Here is a 19,950-nt window from a genome sequence, read left to right as displayed (position 1 = left end):
ACGGATGCCAATCGCCAAGGGTGGCTTACTATTGGTTTCAGGGCGGGAGCTGCACGACTAGTGGGAAGGAGAAGGGATCAGGAGCGGGAGCTAAGGGGAGGGAGAGGCCGGTTCGGGTCTGGCCGCTACCGCTGCTCGCCTGAGGTGTCCGCGTGCTGCGGCTCTGTCCTCGGTTCCTGGTTACCGTCTGCGAGGCCCCGCCGAGCCAGTGTGGGAGGGCCGCAGGCGGCAGGCGCCGCATCATGTCAGCCAAGGACGATCGGGCCAGGGATATCCTGAGAGGCTTCAAACTGTATCCACCCGGGAGCAGGGGCGGGGCTGGGAGGAGGCCGGAGCTCGGAGGAGCGGGGCTTTGGCAGGAGCGCCAGGTGGGCGCCCGAGAAAAGGAGCCGAAGGAGGGGACAGGAAAGGAACGACGTGCCCGGCCCCCGGGAGGGACCGCGAACGGGAGGCGGGCACAGGGGCACCCTGAGGGAGGAAGGGGACGTTGACGAGCCTCGTGGAGGATAGAGGCGGAGGACCCCCGGGACCTATCTATGGAAGGTGTCTCCTTCGGAAACCGGTGTCCCTAAGGCCAGTCGGGGCCCGGAGACGAGAAGGAGGCTGCGGCCCCGCATGCAGGGGCTGAGGGGGTGCGGCGGGCTGGCCTCCTAGCCTGGCTCGGAGCGTCTTTGGCGGGAAGCCCAGGGGGAGCAAGGGAAAGTGACTCCAAGCAAGTGACCTTGGGGAGGGGGCGAGTAACCGCGTATGCTCTCGGGTACCCCACCCGTCTTGTTTCCACAACTTCTCTTCCTCACTTGTGGCTTCTAGGACTGGAGGAGTAGTAGAGAGGTGGGGAAAGAGAAATCCGAGACCTACCCCACTTTGACACTTTCTTGGCTTTTGGAGCATTGGATGGTCACTTTTCTCCTCAACCTCTCAAGTTCTTTTTCCAGCAAGATGAGGAACATGAGGTGTTGTGTGATGTCTTGAGGTACTTTGGTTTTGAACTGATTCCTGGCAGAACTGTCTTTGTTCCTTGGCATTGCTGTGGTTAATGCTTTATTATGGTGGAGCTGTTCATGCTAACTTTATTGCGTTGAGGACACCTTACAGTATAAGAAATCATTGGTTCGGTGAGCGTGATATTGAATGCCTGATATCTCAATACTTGGAAGATGGAAGCAGGAGGATCAGGAATTCAAGTCAGCCTCAGCTTCAAAGAGAGTTCCAGGCCAGCTTCAAAAAGAAGAAAGTGAGGAGGCAGAAAAGAAGCCATTGCCTCAGGCCTCTTGTAGTTGTAGTGAGACTTTTACAACCACTCTCTATATAGTAAGGGAGCTTCAATCGGTTTGTTTTGTTTTAGAGACAGGGTCACACTGTGAAACTGGATATATAGACCAGGCTGGCCTCAAACAGAGATCTATCTGCCTCTGTCTCCAAAACGTGATAGGGCTCAGGGTGTAGGCCAGCATCTCTGGCTAGAAGCTGTGTGTTTTGATGGAATATTTGTCACCATAAAATGCAGATGAAATGTATTCCAGTTTTACATTCTGCTGACCTTAATCTCTGCTTACATCCCTGCTGTTCGGCATGGAATATTCATAAGTTCCTCTCTCGGTGCAATGTAACCATCATTTAGTGAGCTCCTTCTGCCCCTGGAGGCTCAGGCTTCCCTAAACATGGTCTCAGAGCAACCTGTTGCATCTTCACAGGACCCGTTTCTCATCTTCCAATATTTAATTGCTTTTCCATAGTTAGAAACCAAGGTGAAAGTAAACTCTAGACTGCAAAGCAAGGCATGATAAATCACAATTATAATCTTGGTGACTGGAGCAGGAAATTGTCATGTATTCAAGACCAGTGTAGGCTATAGAATGCAGCCCTGACTCTAGAAACACACACACACACACACACACACACACCACGGTGTGGAAAGGGGTGAAGTAGGCTGGAAGTATAAATGAGGTCTTAGGTCTCTGTAGCACTGGAGAGAAAAAACAACACAGAAAGTTTTGGGTGCAAAAATGAAAACTCTTCAAGGGAAAACTAATCTACTGAGTTTTTGTTGGTTTGATTTTTGAGGGTGAGCAAGTAAAGTACATTGAGAAGAAGCAGCTCCCTGCATCTGGGGGCAGGGGTAGGGAGGGAGGGGACTGAAAAATGAGCTGCCCCTGCTGTGCTTTTTAAAAACAGAAGGCTGCATCTCCTTACATATTGCCATTCATGATAAACTCAGTGTCTTTAGATAGTAAAGTTTGGTAACAGACTCTTTTGTAGCTCTGTGTATTTTCCTGTTGGTCTTTATAATGAAAACCCTAAGCATATAAAGATGACAAAAGTGTTAGGAAAGCTGTAGCATGGCCTTTGTTTTTTTCATTGAGTGATTTAGACTCAATGTATATGCTGTAGATAATGAACCATAGGCTGGGGAATTGAATTCCAGAAGCAATGATTTTGTCCCATTATAAGTATCACTACTAAAAACAAATATTTGGAGTAAATGAGTGTAGCAGAAAATCTTAGACCTTGTCACCTTTACTCTTGATATAAACCTGTTGAGAAAGCTAAGGGGCAAATATAGAAAAAACTATAAAGCTGGATGTGGTGGCACACACCTTTCACAAAATGAATGAAACCTTTAGGGAAAGCTGTCTTAAATAATTCTGGAGTTTATCTGTTTAAAAAAAAAAAAGTGAGTTAGCTAGGTGGTGGTGGCACATGCCTTTAATCCCAGCACTCAGGAGACAGGTGACTCTCTGTGAGTCTGAGGCCAGCCTGGTTATAAATCAAGTTCCAGGACAGCCAGGGCTACACAGAGAAACCCTGTCTTGAAAAGTCAGAAAGAAAGGAAAGAAAGAAAGATTGAATGAAAGAAGGAAAGAGAGTGAATCTGCCGCAGGAAACAGGCTTTCATGGAAAGCTTAACCTGAGCTGATTAAATTATAAAGCACAAGGGAAGCAGCCACACAGAAGTTAGCATGGGAGGGAAGGAGTGCTCATCCTCTGGTATCCTTTGTTGACCTGAAAATGAAGAGAAGGAAAATGGAGCTGGAGATACAGCTCAGCAGTTAAGCACTTAAGGGTGTTCATTGCTCTTGCAGAGGACCTGGGTATGTTTCCCAACACCCACATCAGGCAGTTGGCAACCTCCTGTAACTGAATGCCAGGAATCTGACACGCTCTTGTCTCTTGGGCACCTGCTCACATGTGGCACACAGAGAAAGAGAACAGCAACTGTGTGGTTAACCTGCTTTCTTTTTTTTTTTTTAAGAAAGATAATTTTATGTTAGAAACATTTTGATCACTCACCACCTGTTTTTGGATATTTTTTTTTTTCTGAGCTGTTTTCAGGTTGTTTATTTAAAAAAAAAATTGTGCTTACCTTACTACTTGTCTTAATTTTCTGTTGCTATGGTGAGACACTACAGCCAAGGGAAGTTGGAGAAGAAAACGTCTGAGGGCTTCGAGGTCCAGCGGTTAGAGGCTGTGACCATCACCATGGGGAGCCTGGCAGCAGGTAGCAGACACGGTGCTCGAGCTCATCTGATCCACAGACACTCAGCAGAGACAGCTACCTGGGAGTGTTGAGGGGTTTGAAACCTCAAAGCCCACTCCCAGTGACACGCCTCCTTCAGCAAGATCACACCTTAGTCCTCCCCAAACAGGTCCTCCAACAGGGGAGTGAGCCAAACATTCAAATACATGAGCTTATGGAGGCCATTCTTATTCAAAATACCACATTACTATTAAAAAAAAAAAGGCACCATTATATTCTCCCACCAACATACTCCAATTTGTATATTGACTTGTCTTTTTTTTAGTTTTGAAAACTTTATTTCATTTGAAAAGAAAATATACTTTAAATTTTTGTATTCCTGCATCCTCAGCTCTCTGGAGAAATAATATATCCTAGAGGTTAAGTGCTTAACTAATTAGGCTGTGGCAGCCCATGGCTTTAACTTCAGTGCTTAGGAGGTGAAGGCAGGCGGATCTGAGTTCAAGGCCAGCTTAGTGTACATGGTTCATATAGTGAATTCTAAACATTCCAGGGCTGCATAATGAGGCACTGTCTCAAAAGAAAGAAGGGGAAGAACTGTACTGAACTGAGGAGCTACAACTTGGAATTCTACTCCTGTGTTCTACCCCTCAATCTCAATAGGACTAATAGCTCTTACAAGTCTACTGTGATGTGAAATGAATTGATACCTACACCTCTGGAAAGTCATCTGGTACACAGTGAGCCCTATGTCTTGGTAGTGTTTTTATTAAGTAAGTTGCAATTTCATGTTTTTCAATTTTCTCCCGTGAACTAGTTGTTAATGTTTACCCATTTTACCGCTGTTTACTATTTACTGTGTATAATACATCCTAGTCACACACACACCCCACCTTCCCCTTTCTCCCTCCCACTCCCATCAAGTCTCCACAGCACTACCATGTCTCTTCGTCTTACTTCAGTCTTTGCTTTGTGACTCACTCACTGGTCTTAACCAGGGCTGCCTCATGTGCATGCTTGAGTTAGCACACACCAGCGGAGTATGGTAACTCTCTACATCAGTGGCTATCCCACTGAAGACAGTGACTGCTTCCCCAACCACCCACTGTGTCTCCCTAAATCTGTTTACAATTTTTACTTTGAGACAGAGTCACACTAAGTTGCCCAGACTGGCCTTGAACTAGTTATCTTCATTCTTCAGCCTCCCAGGAAGCTGGGATTTCAGGGCTGCGCCACCATGCTACCCCCTCTCTGTCTCCCTCTCTCTCTCTCTGATTAAACAATTCTTTTTAAGTTTTTTTTTTAATATATCTATAGCTTCCATTTGGCATTTGTCTTATTTAAGATGATGTCCCTCGTATACTCTGGTTCTGCTCATATAAATACTTTACCTTTTATTAAAGATTTTTGTGGAGAGGAACAATTTTGAATCTTAACCCAATTTTTGAGCCTTTACAGAAGCAGAGGGTATAGCTGTTATTGTTTAAGGTGCTGGTGATCTCTCTTATTCTGAGATTAATCAAAAAGCCTGTTTTCTTCTTTTCAGTACTTAACCCTTTAACTCCCTGAGAAGTATTTATACTCACTGTGTGTAGTAGGAATAAGCTGTTTGGAAAGTCAGCTATCCCAGTAACATTTAGTGGCTACTTAGACCATCTTCCTCCATTGTTTTGGAACACTTAACAAACTTCCATAAGACATGGGTTTACTCTTAGAATATTGTTTCATTATTTATTTCTTGCTTATGCCTGTACATGCTTAGGGTAATCATCTCATTTCACAGTATGGTTTAATATAGTTCCAGTGGGATTGCTATGACATGAGTGTGTATCTATAAAGTCATGAAGTCCCCAATAAGTATTTGTGCTCCTCCTAGTCACACGAAGCTTTGCCCGTATGTCCATTACAGATATCCAACAAGCATGAAAATATTGCAAAACTCAGATATAACTGAGAGAATTCATGTAAGGTTTTCTGTTTGTTACGTTATTTCACAAATAGAATACTTAACAGGATTTTGTTCTCTCGGCATCCCCATCCCATCCCTCCTTTTCTGGTTTCAGCTCATACACATTAAGAGTATTCTATTTTTTCTTTGCTAAAAGAATAGCATTTCCTAATTGTAAATGAAAATTATAAACGAAACATTTGGGGGGAGGCAAGAGTAATTTTTCTGCATAGATTTTGGGTTTGATCATTTTAAACAGCTGACAGATTGTGAACCTCAAACTCCCCATTTACTTCATTTAACCAAGTCTGTTGGGTGGTTGTTACGCAGAGGGTACTCTGCACTTGAAGGTTACAACGTGAATGAAAGATCCCTCTTTTATTTCTGTTTAGAAGGGATGTCTTTAACATGGTGTTACTAGCCAGGCCTGGTGGGTCAGGCCTATGACCCTAGCTACTCAGAGACTAGACAGAAGCATTGAAAGTTCAAGGCCATACAGAGTTAATAAAATGTAACTGATAAAAAAATAAAATAAAAAATAAATTAAAAAAAAAAGAAAGTTCAAGGCCTTCCAGGGCGACTTGGTCTCCCAGTAAACATTTAAAATAAAATAAAAAGAGGCCAATAAAAGAACATTCACCTAAGTTCAATCTTTAGTAATGGAAGAAAAAAATTATGTATATATAGAGAGGGGGGGTTCTCTGTGTAGCCTTGGCTGTCCTGGACTCACTTTGAAGACCAGGCTGGCCTTGAACTCACAGAGATCCACCTGCCTCTGCCTCCCTGGGAAATCCAGAGAAACCCTGTCTCGAAAAAAATTAACAATTAGTCACCTGGAAGGGAAAAAGATACTTCCCAGAAAGTATTTAAATAGCAAATAGGGGACTGGAGAGATGGCTCAGAGGTTAAGAGCACTGGCTGTTCTTCCAAAGGTCCTGAGTTCCATTCCCAGCAACCACATGGTGGCTCACAACCATCTATAGTGAGATCTGGTGCCTTCTTCTGGCCTGCAGGCACACGTGCAGGCAGAACACTGTACACATAATCAATTAATCTTTAAAAAATAGCGAACAGGTATATTCTTATTTAATATTCTATTCAATGTGTGTGCACCTGTGTACATGCCTGGGTTTATGTACTCTACATGTAGGAGCCTGTGGAGGTCAGAAGAGGGTGTCAGATCTGGAACTGGAGATATGGCAGCTGTGAGTTACCATATGGGTATTGGGAATTGAACCCTGGTCCTCAGGAAGAACAGTGAGCACTCTTAGCCACTGAGTCATCTCTCCAGCCCCAAATGGGTATATTCTTGGTTTCACACCTTTTTTATCCATTTTAAACACAGTCTGTAGTCAAGAAATGGCTACGCACAGGACTACTTAGCAGCTTTGATCACAATCATATTTAGGAGGAAGGTTGTTACTCAGAGCTAATAAGCACAGCATTACGGGCCATTAGGTTTCACAGTCTTCAGATGAGCCACACAGACCATCTTCTTAATGGGAAAGAAGAAAGAATGCCTCACATGATCCCTCAGACCACAGCACAAATAAGTGAGAAGGTAGTGTAGTATTTAAAAGACTACCTTATGAATAGGTCCAGGTATCTCCACTTCACTCTGGAATCTTAACTTTAAACACCTATGAAAAGTATCATATAAAAACTATATTGTAGGCGGTCGTTGTGTGGCACTCCTATAATCCCAGCACTCAGGAAGCAGACACAGATGGATCTCTGAATTAGAGTCCTGGTCTACAGAGCAAGTTCCAGGACAGCCAGGGCTACACAGAAAAACCCTATCTCAAAAAAAAAAAAAAAAAAAAAAAAAAGTTTCTTAAGCATAGATTGAGATCAAATAAAAATATTACACACTGTAACATTGTTTTGTTTTCTTGGGATAAGGGCTCACTATGTAGTCCTGGCTGGCCCAGGACCTTGCTGTATAGACCAGGGTGACCTCAAATCCAAAAATGAGCATGAGTACTGAGATTAAAAGCACGCGCTGCCGTATCTATCTTTTCGAAAACTTCCTGATTTTTTTTTTTTTTAATGTAGAGGCTGGAGTGATGGCTCAATGGTTAAAAGCACTTACTGCTCTTGCAGAGGACCTGGGTTCAGTTCCCAGCACCCACATGGTGGCTCACAAACTCCAGTTCGTGTGAATTTGACACTTTCTGACTTCTGCAGGCACCAGACGACACATGCAGTGCACACACATGCAAGTGAAATATTCAGACACATAAAATGTCTTTTTTAACGTGGTAGGTAACTGGGTGAGAATTGAGTTTGGGAAGTTCTTGTCCAGTCACTGCCGTGTGAAAAGGTGAGGAGGAGGAGGAAGAACACTGTCATGGAAATAGGAATGAGAAGCGAGCTTTCTTGTACTGGAGCTATCTTCTATACGCAGAGTAAGTGAGAAGGCCTTTGTGTAGCCACTTCCTGACTTTTTTACTTGTCTACAACAAAGTGGCATATCATCTGCTAAACCCAAGAAATGTAAAAATCAGGAACAAGCCAGGCATAGAGGCACACATCTGTAATCCCAGCTCTTGGGAGGCAGAGGCAGGTGGTTCTCTGTGAGTCGAGGCCAGTCTGGTCTACAGGACAGCCAAGGCTACATAGAGAAACCCTGTGTAGGAAAAAAAAATCAAACAGGTCTTCATGTTCGGTGGTTAAGTCTTCATGTTAAGTGGGTGTGATGTGCATTTACATAATCTCAGCACTCTGGCCCCAAGTTTGAGGCCAGCCTGGTCTGCCTGTCAAAGTTCCAGGCTTGCTGGTGGCTCATAGCTAAGACTCAGTCTCAGAACAAAGATAAATAAATAAATAAATGGGGGCTGGAGAGATGGCTCAGCAGTTAACATGGTTCTGCTCTTCCAGAGGACCTGGGTTCAATTCCCAGCACCCACAAAAGTCTATAACTCCAAGATCTGACACCCTCACACAGACATACATGCAGACAAAATACCAATGCACATAAAACACAAATTATTTTTAAAAAATTATCTCGGTAAGCATTTACAAGGACCTGAGTTCAGATCCCCAGCACCCATATAAAAGCAAAGTTGCAGCAGTACACAGCTGTAGTCCCTGCTCTGAGGAAGCAAAGACAGGAGGATCCTCAGATCAGACTGGCTGGTTAGTGAGCTCCAGAGGGTTCTGTAAGAGAATGTCTTCAAAAAACGAGGAGCTGGAGAGATGGCTCAGCAGTTACGAGCACCAGCTGAATTCTACTTTTGATGTGCATAAAGGCAGAGCACTCGTAAAATAAATAAATCTTAAAAAAAAATAGGGTGAATTAGCTAGGTAAAGTGGCACACCCCTTTGATCCCAGCATTTTGGAGGCAGAGGCAGGTGGATTCTGTGAGTTCAAGGACAGCATGGTTTACATAGAGAATTCCAGGACGGCCAGGGCTACATGGAAAAATCCCGTCTCAAAAATTAAGGTGAAGTGATTGAGAAATATACTTAAAAATCAACCTCTGACCTCCTCAATATAAGGGAGATGGAAAGAGTAACCATTAGAATACAATGTGATAAGTGCATAACATTATCATAAGTGCAGTAGAAACGCAGAATGATTACTGCTGGGGGCGTTGTGTAAAGCTTCAGATTGTCATCTAACTAGAATCTTGAAAGATGAGTAGGTGTTAAGAAGTTTGAGCTTTAGATACTGGGGAGTAACAGCAAAATGATGAAATGAACAGTGCAGAGGAGCATTTCAGGAGGGAGTTGGAGTCGAGCAAGGGAGCATAACGATCAAAAGCTGGAATGGAAATTTCATTCAGTGCATATTTGAGACTATCCTGAGAATCTATTGACAACTTATGCATCAGTAATGATCTTCTTAAGAATAATATCAAGGAAACAAGATTAACTGTAATCTGCCAGTATTAGAAAATGGATAATAGAAGAAGTCAAGTCTGCAAAAATGTATTCAAGAAATCTGGTGACAGAAAACAAGGTTTAGGAAGTAGCTTGGATAAAGTTACCATGACTGGGTGGTGGCTGGGTGTGAAATTCAGTGTAGGGCACTAGCCCATCTTGCGTGAGACCAAGGATTGCCTCCCCAGCACTGAAGAAATCAAGAAGATTCAAATAGTGAAAGTCACTTCTCGCCCAGTTGTGCGTGCATCATATATTATCTGTAAGCATAGGTTATGCTTTCTCCATTTGACTTGCAGGGACATTATGAAATTATGTCACTTTAAAAACCATAGCTCTTCAAATGTGTTTGGCTTGCTCTTGTATTACAGTCACTTAACTTTGCTTTAAAGTGTAGAATTGCTTTTGCAGATTTACAAGTTTCATGTTTCAGGGTGCTAAAAAGACCAAAGACTCGATTCTCTTTTACACTGTCTTAGACCTCTAAAAGCTTCTTTTTATCAGGCTGGGAAGTAATTGTCTTTTGCAGTGAAAACAGGAGAATCACAAAATCATCTTTCACTTTCCGTTTTCTTTATCTATCTATTTTAGGGGTGAAATGAGGCTGGCATAGATTTTATATCATTCCTCTGCTTCAGCATCCTAAGTGCTGATTACAATTGTGAACCATCACACTCAGCTTTCCTTTTATCTTTTTTTTTTTTGGGGGGGGGGTAGGGGAGTCTCTCTGTGTAGCTCTGGCTGTCCTGGACTTGCTTTGTAGACCAAGCTGTTCTTGAACTCAGAGAACGACTTGTCTCTGCCTCTTGAGTGCCGGGATTAAAGGAATGCACCTCTACTACCTGGCTTCCTTTTTATCTTTTTTAAGGATTATAATTTAAGGAAATTTATTCCCTTCTCAATGCTGTAGTTTGTTTGTTTGTGTTTGTTTTTTATTAGGTGAAGTTCAAGAATCTCTGAATGTAGATTCTGATGAAATTCAAGAATATATTTCTGTACCTCCAAATAAGGTGAAAGAAATAATCTTTGAGGAACATGCCCCTAAAAGGGGGCCTTATGTCATCTCTTCCATGAAGAGGTGCTAGGATGCAAACAAGGCAAAGCTGCTCTCTAAGAATCTTCCAGATGTGTCTCTTCTGGCTTGTCTGAGGCCAGGTTTGGGTGCTTAACTGCAGGGTAGGAGAACAGTGGACTCTAGAAAAAGAAAGGTTCATTTTGTTGTCTGACTTTGCTAGTGAGAAGACTGTTAAGTTTCAAGTGATGATCTCTTTCTCATTACTAAATTACTTTCCTGCACTGTTTCCCAGGCCAGTCTGGATTTTGATTGTCTCTTTTCCAAGCACAGTAGCACTGCCAGAGCCAGAGTATTATTTCACAGTGATATCACCACTTGTTACAGCGTATTAAGTTTCACAGATGCTGAAGCCTATGTTCTCAGGGATACGTTCTCTTATAAGTGAGAACCTTGCTGGGAAATTATTGAGTAGAGAAGTTGGTTTAAATATGTGTCAATTAAAATTGGCTTTTAAGACTGCACTAAAAGGTGGCCAGCAGGATGGCTCCGTTGTTTAAGGCACTTGCTGCCAAGCCTAAGCATCTAAGCTTGCTCCCCAGAACGCATGGAGGAAGAAAATAAATGAATCCTCAAGTTGTCCTCTGACCCTCCCTACGTGTCCACGTATGCGTGTAGACATGCACACAGGTGTGCGCGCATGATAAGTGAATATAACTTTTTAATTTCTCTAGAAATGGGGCTGGAGCCTGGAGAGCTGGCTCAGTGGTTAAGAGCACTGACTGCTTTGCTAGAGGACCTGGGTTCAATTCCCAGAGCCCGCGTGGTGGCTTTACAGCTGTCTGTCTTCTTCAGGGGCACCCCATGGATGCACATGACACACAGGCACGCCTGCAATCCAAATAACACTACACAGAATAAAATAATAGTGACTTAAAAAACAAACCCTAAAAGAATGTACCGAAGGGCCCATCCTGTGTAGCAAACACTAGGGCAGAAGCAACATGAGGTTACTGACAGAGTGGGTGTGCAACAAAGAGGTTCAGGTAGAGAGGAAAACATCCCAGCCAGAAAGTAGAAAAGCATTGCTGTGATGAAAATGTTGTAGTGAAAATAGAAATCTCCTTTTTTCACTGCCAGGCACTCTAGCTGCTTCTACCCCAGAGGAATGAGCAGAAAGGTTCTCTTTATGCGGTGACCTTGGTATGGAAGCTTTGCCTCATACTGCTGTGGTCTGCAATGGTAGACATTAGCATATATCGTTATATGCTTAGTCAGCCATTTTGCCTGAAAAAAATCTACTTACCTTGAAATTACTCAGAGCCACATGCCCATATATAATTTACACGTACTCTGCCAAGTCATGAATTCAGGCCTAATGCAGAAAAGGCTTTTAAGTTCTGATGTATTTTACCTACAATTCATCAAACTGATGTGGCTGTTCTCTTTAGAGACAGTAGGTGTTCGAGCAGTTTGGTTTTGTTTTCAGATATTTTAAATTGTGTGTATGCATGTATTTGTGTGTGTGTGTTATTGTGCATGAGCACAAGCATGCATGCATATGAGTGTGCAGGTACTCACAAAGGTGAGAGGCTCCTTGGAGCTAGAGTTACAGGCAGCTGTGAGCCTGCTGTGTGTGCTGGTCTTCTGCAAAGCAGTATGCTCTTAATTGTTAAGCTGTGTCTCCCCCACCTCCTTGGTTAGTTTTTTTGTGTTGTTTGTTTCTTTGTGGAGCACCAGTCTGATTTTCCCCTTCTACAACCTACTGATCACCACGTGAGCAGCTCCCCATCTGCTCCTTAGACACTTAAGTAACCCTTGCTTTCTGGCTGTTAACCTAAAGGAGAGTTCCCATCAACCCTCTGCCTTGCTCTCTGATGCTCACTTGTCTTCAGCACATACTGGAGTGTCATTGTGTTGAGAGCTGAGATGATCAACAAATCTAGGTGGAATTTGTTTTACAAACTCAGATACACACCGCACTGATTGGTTTTACAGTGCAGTAAAACAGTTGGCCAGGGTCAGCGAAGCACTGGAAGAGACAGCAGTCTAGAGAAAGGAGCAGATGGCTGAGCCCAATAAGCCTTCATTTTCCACCTTGACTTTTCCACCCCTGGTTTAAAGCCGCTTGTTAACTTGCTAAACTCTTGTTGCCTATGATTTTCTTTTCCCTGCCAACTGTCCTCTTTTTTTTTTTACTGGCGCTACCTCCCATCATATTGTTTCTTCTGTTGTCTTTTTAACCTATTAAATCCATGCACTCGGGAACCAGAGATAGGCAATTTCTGTGAGCTGAAAGCCAACCTGGTCTACATAGTAAGTTCTCAGACAGACAGGACTGCATAGAGAAACTTGTCTCCAAAAAATAAAGTAAGATTCTCTTTAGGGCTAGCATGATGGCTCAGCAGATAAAGGTATCTGCTGCCAACTCTGACAACTGAGCTCAGTCCCCAGGACCTGCATAGAGAACGGAAGAGGACTGACTGCTGCAGACTGTTCTTTAGCCCGAGTGTGCACACGCGTGCACACATACATACATACACACACACACACACACACACACACACACAAATAAATAATTAATATTCTCTCAACCTACTTAAACACCTGAACTGTACGTGTTCCTTAGCTGCTGACATGGACTAGACAGACCTTGTCAAGAGCAGAAAAAGGGTTTTTTCCTATTGTCTAGAAGAGTGCTGCCCAAACTATATTGCTACAGAAGAATCTGACTTTTTTTATACTTCTTATCCTTCACCAAAAGCATTACAGGAGGGCACCAGGCAGGACAGTGGGAGTGTGGCCTGGGAATGACTGAGAAGGTGAGGACCACAGACGGTCATCCCACCAGAACCTCCTCACTTCACAACACCCCTTTGACTCTTTTAGCAGGGCAGGTACATAAGTCTATCCCTGTACAGATTCCTAAGAAACAGTTTGGTCCTGCAGTACTTTGAGTGCTAAGGAAGAGCCCATTCGCTCATCTGAACCAGCTCTCTAGAGCAGACCTAGATTGGCCAGGCTTGGTCTCAGGTACTGGAGCCCTCTAGAGCCAGTGTAAGATGTGTGAGATGCACCGTTCTGCCAGGTGCTTTCCTCCTGAGGTTTCCCCATCTCCTCTTCCTCTTCTCTTAACATTATCCAGATAGGGTAAGAGGGCTTTGTTACCGAAGTTATTGCTGCAAGCAAGCCTCTGTGTCAAGTAAGGTAATTTCAGGTTGCTTTACAATGGCAAATATTCAGTTTAAACACTGAAATTGTAACTTCTTGAGTCCCCTTGAAATAAATTCATGGTCACATTCAGGGTATAGGAAAGTAAGAAAACTACTTTTTAATCATCAAACAATAGTACTCAAAGGAGATCATTATTTTGAAATATTTTAACTCAAATATTTAAGTACAGCTTACAATAAGGGAGTTTTCTTGTCGTGAGTAGAATTTTGTAACCTGTATGAATCTGTACAGCTTCAGTGATTCCACATTCTCTACTAAGCATATCCCAAGACAGTGATTTTAGGGAGGATCAAAGGACTGTTCCATTTAGGGTCTGCTTGCATTTCTCACCTTGTTCAGTTTTTCTGGCTCTGGTGGCCTGTCTTCACCAAGAGACCCAGGACCCTGTAGCTGCATTCTCTTCCTCGGGGTATATTCAGTGCAGACAGACTTGTTTAATTGCCACTTGTAGCTGGGTGGTAGTGGTGCCAATAAGTAGATTAAATAAATAAGAAAGAAATGCCACCTGTGCTGTTTTTCAACTGCAGTAGATTTTGTGCTACAATTTCTCTCTCTGGGACAAATGGCATGCAGGATAACCAGAGGGTCATAGATGCTAAGAGCAGAGTCACTGCAGTCAGGCAATGGAAAGCCAACTTTAGAGCTAAACTCCTAGGTTAGTTAATGAAGTGTTTATCTAGCATGAATGAAGCCCTGGGTTCAGTCCCCAGCCCCACCTACAATGGGGTATAGTGGTGTTTGCCTACAATCCAAGCACTTGGGAGGTAGAAGCAGAAGGATCAGACGGTCAAGGCCAGCCTAAGATACATAAAACGCTGCCATCATAAAGTAAGTACGACTTTACCACTTACTGGTTTTGAAATCTTTGAACTTTCATCCTGGAATCAAAAGTTGCCCATGAAAATAGGGACTGTAATAATAAGTCCTATTTCATAGGCTTATGAGGAGGATGCTTATAAATGTGGATAAAGCTTGTAGCACATTAGCTGATACTCTGTACCTATTAGCCCTCACTATACAGTAAATAGAAACTTGAAAGACATCCATTTCTGCCAAGGAATATTTTTTGTTTGTTTTGTTTTTTGTTGTTTGCTTTTGAGACAGGGTTTCTCTGTGGGTAGCCTTGGCTGTCCTGGACTTGCTTTGTAGACTAGGCTGGCCTCAAACTCAGAGATTCGCCTGCCTCTGCCTCCCTGAGTACTGGGATTACAGGCTTGCGCCACAGCATGCCAAGGATTTTTTTAAAAAATATTTATCTTTAATGTGCATTAGCGTGAAGGTGTCAAATCCCTTGGAACGGGCATTACAGACAGTTGTAAACTGCCATGTAGGTGCTGGGAATTGAACCTGTGTCCTTTGGAAGAGCAGACAATGCTCTTAACCACTGAGCCATCTCTCCAGCCCCATGCCAAGGATTTTTATTTACTAAGCAATGTATAGGGTGGATCACCTGCTAATAGAATTTCTTCTCTTTTTTCAGTTTCTTCATTCATTTAAACAGAAATTCACTTAAGTGTGGCCCATTCAGTCATGTGCTAACCCTGTCATATAATAATGTCATATAATAATATCTCTGGATATTTTTTTTAGAAAATTTTTCTTAACTTATTGTTTTAGAAATTAGAGAAATAAGCTAGGCATGGTGGTGCACGCCTGTAGTCTCAGCACTCAGGGAGGCAGAGGCAGGTGGATCACTGTGAGCTCAAGGCCAGCCTGGTCTACAGATTGAGTCCAGGACAGCCAAGGCTACACAGAGAAACTCTCTAGAAAAAGAAGAAGAAAGAAAAAGAATTAGAGAAATAAATATCTTCTGGTAACTCGTGAGCATTTTTATACTACTTATTATTCTATAAGTATATGCTAAGCATTTCTCATTTCCATGGAAAAGCCTAGGGAGTGGGCATTTTTTTTCTTTTGCTTTGTTATAGCCTAGTGAAGTCTATCTGGAAGCTAGAAAGTCACAGAAGGGTGTTGGCCGGAAGCTGCCAAGGGACCCCACGTTTAAGCTTCTGGGTGTTCTCTCTGCGCACAGAAGAGAAGCGCCTGGGCAAGTTTGTTGTTAGTTCTCAGAGCTCTGCCGGGGAGACACACCCCTGCGCCTCGTGTGTCCTCGGGAGAGAGTGGTGGCAGATGGCTGTTCGTCTAACCCATCTTCAGTTTATTAACTGGACTGGCTCCCAGGGCAGAGATTCCTGCAGGCCTCCTACTAGTCCTTCTCTGTACCTTGCCAGCTTTGTAGCCAAGGGCTTGCTTTTTTCGTTTGGTGTTTAGACAGTTGATCATTTTCCCTCACTGCCCATCTCTCTTCTTCTTCATGCCAGCTTGCCTTTCTTTGTACACACAGTTGTAAAAACTTCATGACTGTTCTCCACACTTCGTCAGAAATATATGCCATTCCAAAATTTTCTGACCCCTAAAGTCTCCCTTCCTAAAAACATGTTTTATTCCATAGCCCCACTCTGTTGATCCATCATGGCCCCCTTCCTATCTAGTGCTGTAGTATATGGATTCCAGTGAATTCTTTCTGTTATTTAAGATAATTTTCCTTCCAGAATCACACCACTTCTCAGAATTTGGTTTCTGGGCCATTAGCTTTGGCCTCAGTTGGGAACTGGTTAGAAATACAGAACAACAGTTCCAAACTCAGACTCACTAAAACTGGTAATTTGTATGAGCTTGAGAGTTTAAGAAAAACCAGTCCTTGCTGAACACAGTAGCACACCCACAACTGCTTAGAAGGCTGAGGCAGGAGTATGACAAGTTCAAGCCATCCTGGACAATTCAGGAGGACCCCTGTCTCAGAATAAAGTAGAAAATAGGTAAGGGTGCTAGCTTAATGTTGGACTGTATTTTGGCATACTGAGATCCTGAGATCAGTCCCCAGTATTCAACGGTATTTCAGCCCTACTGGAATCACCTTTGCTCAGGAAAGGGAAAAAGTCCTAACTAGTAGTTCCCAACCTGGCTTTCAGTAGAATCACATGAGGAATCTTTAATATGTATTTGTTTTGGTTTTCTTTCTTTCTTTCTTTTTTTTTTTTTTTTTTTTTGTGTGTGTGTGTGTTGGCACATACACACACACAGAGAAGGTTTCTGTGTAGCCCTGGCTGTCCTGAAGCTCACTCGGTAGACCAGGCTGGCCTCCTACCCACCTCTGCCTTCAAGTGCTGGGATTAAAGGCATGTCACCACCAACCTGCTAATATTTATTTTTGTTGTATGTCTATGTGCCTGAATATATGTGTATATTTTATATATACCACATAAGTACAAGAGCCTGTAGAGTCAGAAGAGGCATCAACCAAGGTCCTCTGTGAGAGCAGCAACTGCTCTTAAAGCCCCTACATGGTGACTCTTGAAAACCACTTATGCCTGAGTACTATCTCCAGAGATTGTGATTTGGTTGGTTTGAGTGGGAGTTTGAAAGTTCCGATCATAACAAGCAGCCAGGGTTGAGCCATTGATATTCATCAGAAAATTTTAAACAAGTCTCATGTGACCCCGGCTGGCCTCAGACTTGTTATGTAACCAAGGTTGTCCTTGTACTCCTCATGTCCTGTCTTAGCTGCTGGGATTATAGGCATCCTGTGCCACTTCCAGCAGAGGCATTCAGTTAGGAGGGTTTGTTTTGTTGGTGTTTGCAGTACTAGGGATTGAGTCCTGCCTGGGCAAGTGCAGCTATCACTGAGCTGTGTCCCCAGCCCAGCTGTCATTAATGACCTTTATATCATCACTTGTGTGTCACTGGAGGGAAGTATGTTTCTAATTTTTCCTTCCAGGTCCTTAGTTTAGTTGAAATTGTGTTCAAGACCACAAATATTTCACTTTTGGTTCTAACATAGAAAGCTAAAATTCCTAGCTAAACATCTTGAAAACCTTGACAGTTTGTGGTTGTCCGAGCTATATGTTGATCCAAGAACAAGCCACTGGGGAGCAGCTCTGTGAGAGATGCTTACTTAGCTCTGGCACTGAAAAAAAAAAAATTAAGGATACCCTCTTTGGCAAAACTTTGGAAATAAGTGCCAAACTCAGAAACACTGATGTACTGCCAGGTGAAGTGGTGCGCACCTTTAATCCCAGCACTCAGGAGGCAGAGGAAGGCAGATCTCTGAGTTTGGGGTCAGGGTCAGCCTGATCCAAAAAATTGAGTTCCAGAACATCTAGGGCTCCACAAAGAAACCCTGTCTTAAAAAGTGCCAAAGAAATGGAAGGAAGGAAGGAAGGAAGGAAGGAAGGAAGGAAGGAAGGAAGGAAGGAAGGAAGGAAGGAAGGAAGGAAAGGAGAGAGAAGGGGGGAAAGCAATGATCCTATAGAGTCATTCTAAGGGGGTCATGTAGCTCAGGGTAGCATATGTATAAGGCCCTGGTTCCACCCTCCAAAACTACAGACTCCTCGGAAATGCACAGCTCCAGAAAAATCATTTTACTGTGTACGCACAGGTGCACACTGTGTGTGCTGTGGGGGTGTGCCACAGCACACTGTGACAGCGCTCTCCCCCTCTCCACCTGGGTTCCTGGGATCAAACTCAGGTGTCAGACGGAGGCCGCAGTCCTCTTTCCCTACCGAGTGGTCTCACCAGCCCCCCTGCCCTCACCTCCTTAGGTCATAGTCTACCATGGCTGGCAACCGTATTCAGGGGAAAGTGTAAACGTGGTCTCCCTGTATAGCTCAGACTGGCCCAGAACTCGTTATCCACGCGGGCCTTAAATTCCCAGTAGACCTCTTGCCTCAGCCTCCCAAGCACTAGGATTACAACATGAGCCACCATGCCTGGCTTTTTTTTTTTTTTTTTTTAAGAAAGATCATATAGCAGGCTGGAGAGCTGGCTCAGAGGTTAAGAGCACTGGCTGTTCTTCCAAAGGTCCTGAGTTCAACTGCTAACAACCACATGGTGGTTCATAACCATCTATAATGAGATCCGGTCCCCTCTTCTGGCCTGCAGGCACACATGCAGGCAGAATACTGTATAACTAATAAATAAATAAATAAATCTTTAAAAAGAAGAAGAAGAAAAGAAAGATCATGTAGCCTGGCGTGGTATAATCATCAAACACAATAGTACTCAAAGGAGATCATTATTTTGAAATATTTTAACTCAAATATTTAAGTACAGCTTACAATAAGGGAGTTTTCTTGTCATGAGTAGAATTTTGTAACCTGTATGAATCTGTACAGCTTCAGTGATTCCACATTCTCTACTAAGCATATCCCAAGACAGTGATTTTAGGAAGGATCAAAGGACTGTTCCATTTAGGGTCTGCTTGCATTTCTCACCTTGTTCAGTTTTTCTGGCTCTGGTGGCCTGTCTTCACCAAGAGACCCAGGACCCTGTAGCTGCATTCTCTTCCCTGAGGTATATTTAGTGCAGACAGATTTGTTTAAATGCCACCTGTAACTGGGTGGGGGAGGCAAAGGCGGGCAGCTCTCTGAATTCAAGACCAGCCTGGTCTACACAGCAAGTTACAGGACAGCCAGGGCTGCACAAAGAAACCCTGTCTCAAAAAACCAAAAGGAAAGAACGAAAGGAAAGAAAGAGTAAGAGAGGGAGAAAAGGATCATATATCTCAGTGCAGAGAGACTTCTAGAGCTACGCCTTTTGTTCAGAGTATGGACAAGATGTGAGCTTCCCTGAGTAGTGTTTGGTCTGAGCCTGTCTTTAGCCCTATCAGCTTGGCTATCTTGTCCAGGTATGCAAATCAGGAAAAGAGGAGACACCTGGACACAGCACAGTCGGCGCAGGCTTGAAAGGTGATACAAGTCAGTGAATAAGAGACTCAGCCTTGGAGGCATGTTTTAGATGCTGATAGTTATCTTATCTCACAAGGCCTCCTCACATGCAAGCCAAAGATGTTTCTTTGTACAAGCCTCATAGCTCAGGCTTCTGGCATCGCACTGTAATTTTTCTACCTGGTGGTTTCTCTATCTGGAGGAGACTCTAAGGACCATAGCAGAGACCGAACCCAACATCCATCGCCATTTAGTAGATGCTAGATGAACGAAATGCCCAATTAACCTTGTTATACTACAACATGGTTTGGTCAGTTTTCAATCGGGGTTAATGCTGCCTTTTTTATACCAATCATGGTTTTATACCAGTAAAGATTTAACAGCTGTAAAGTGAGTAAGTAGTCTGGAATTCAAGAGGAAAATGGAAGAAAATTGTGAACTTTAAAATTTTATCAAAACTTTCAAGTTTCAGTTTTTGTTTTTTGTTTTTTGTTTTTTGTTTTTTTTTTTTGAGACAAGGTTTCTTTGTGTAGCTCTGACTTATCCAGAATTTACTCATTCACTCTGTAGACCAGACTAGCCTGAGAACTCAGAGATCTGCCTCCCAAGTGCTGAGATTAAAGGTGCGCGGCACACAGCCCTGCTTGTTGTTTGTTTTTCTTTTTTC

General features: G+C 43.2%; 1 protein-coding gene across 2 annotated transcripts in view; it reads left to right on the top strand.

Moving 5' to 3' along the window:
* Nucleotides 1-16: 16 nt before the first annotated feature.
* Nucleotides 17-19,950, top strand: part of Pde6d (phosphodiesterase 6D) — a 35,876-nt gene continuing 15,942 nt past the window's right edge. The window contains exon 1 of one of the 2 annotated variants that reach the window (XM_060368777.1): nucleotides 17-292. In XM_060368777.1, coding sequence (XP_060224760.1) covers nucleotides 243-292 — 50 coding nt within the window. In that variant the 5' untranslated portion in view covers nucleotides 17-242. The remainder of the gene's footprint in view (nucleotides 293-19,950) is intronic. The other variant, XM_021658141.2, reaches the window with a different exon arrangement.

This window comes from Meriones unguiculatus, chromosome 15 (assembly GCF_030254825.1).
Source record: "Meriones unguiculatus strain TT.TT164.6M chromosome 15, Bangor_MerUng_6.1, whole genome shotgun sequence".
Taxonomy (NCBI): domain Eukaryota; kingdom Metazoa; phylum Chordata; class Mammalia; order Rodentia; family Muridae; genus Meriones; species Meriones unguiculatus.
The sequence above is the reverse complement of the archived record's forward strand: the minus strand, read 5'-3'. Positions and strand labels throughout refer to the sequence as shown.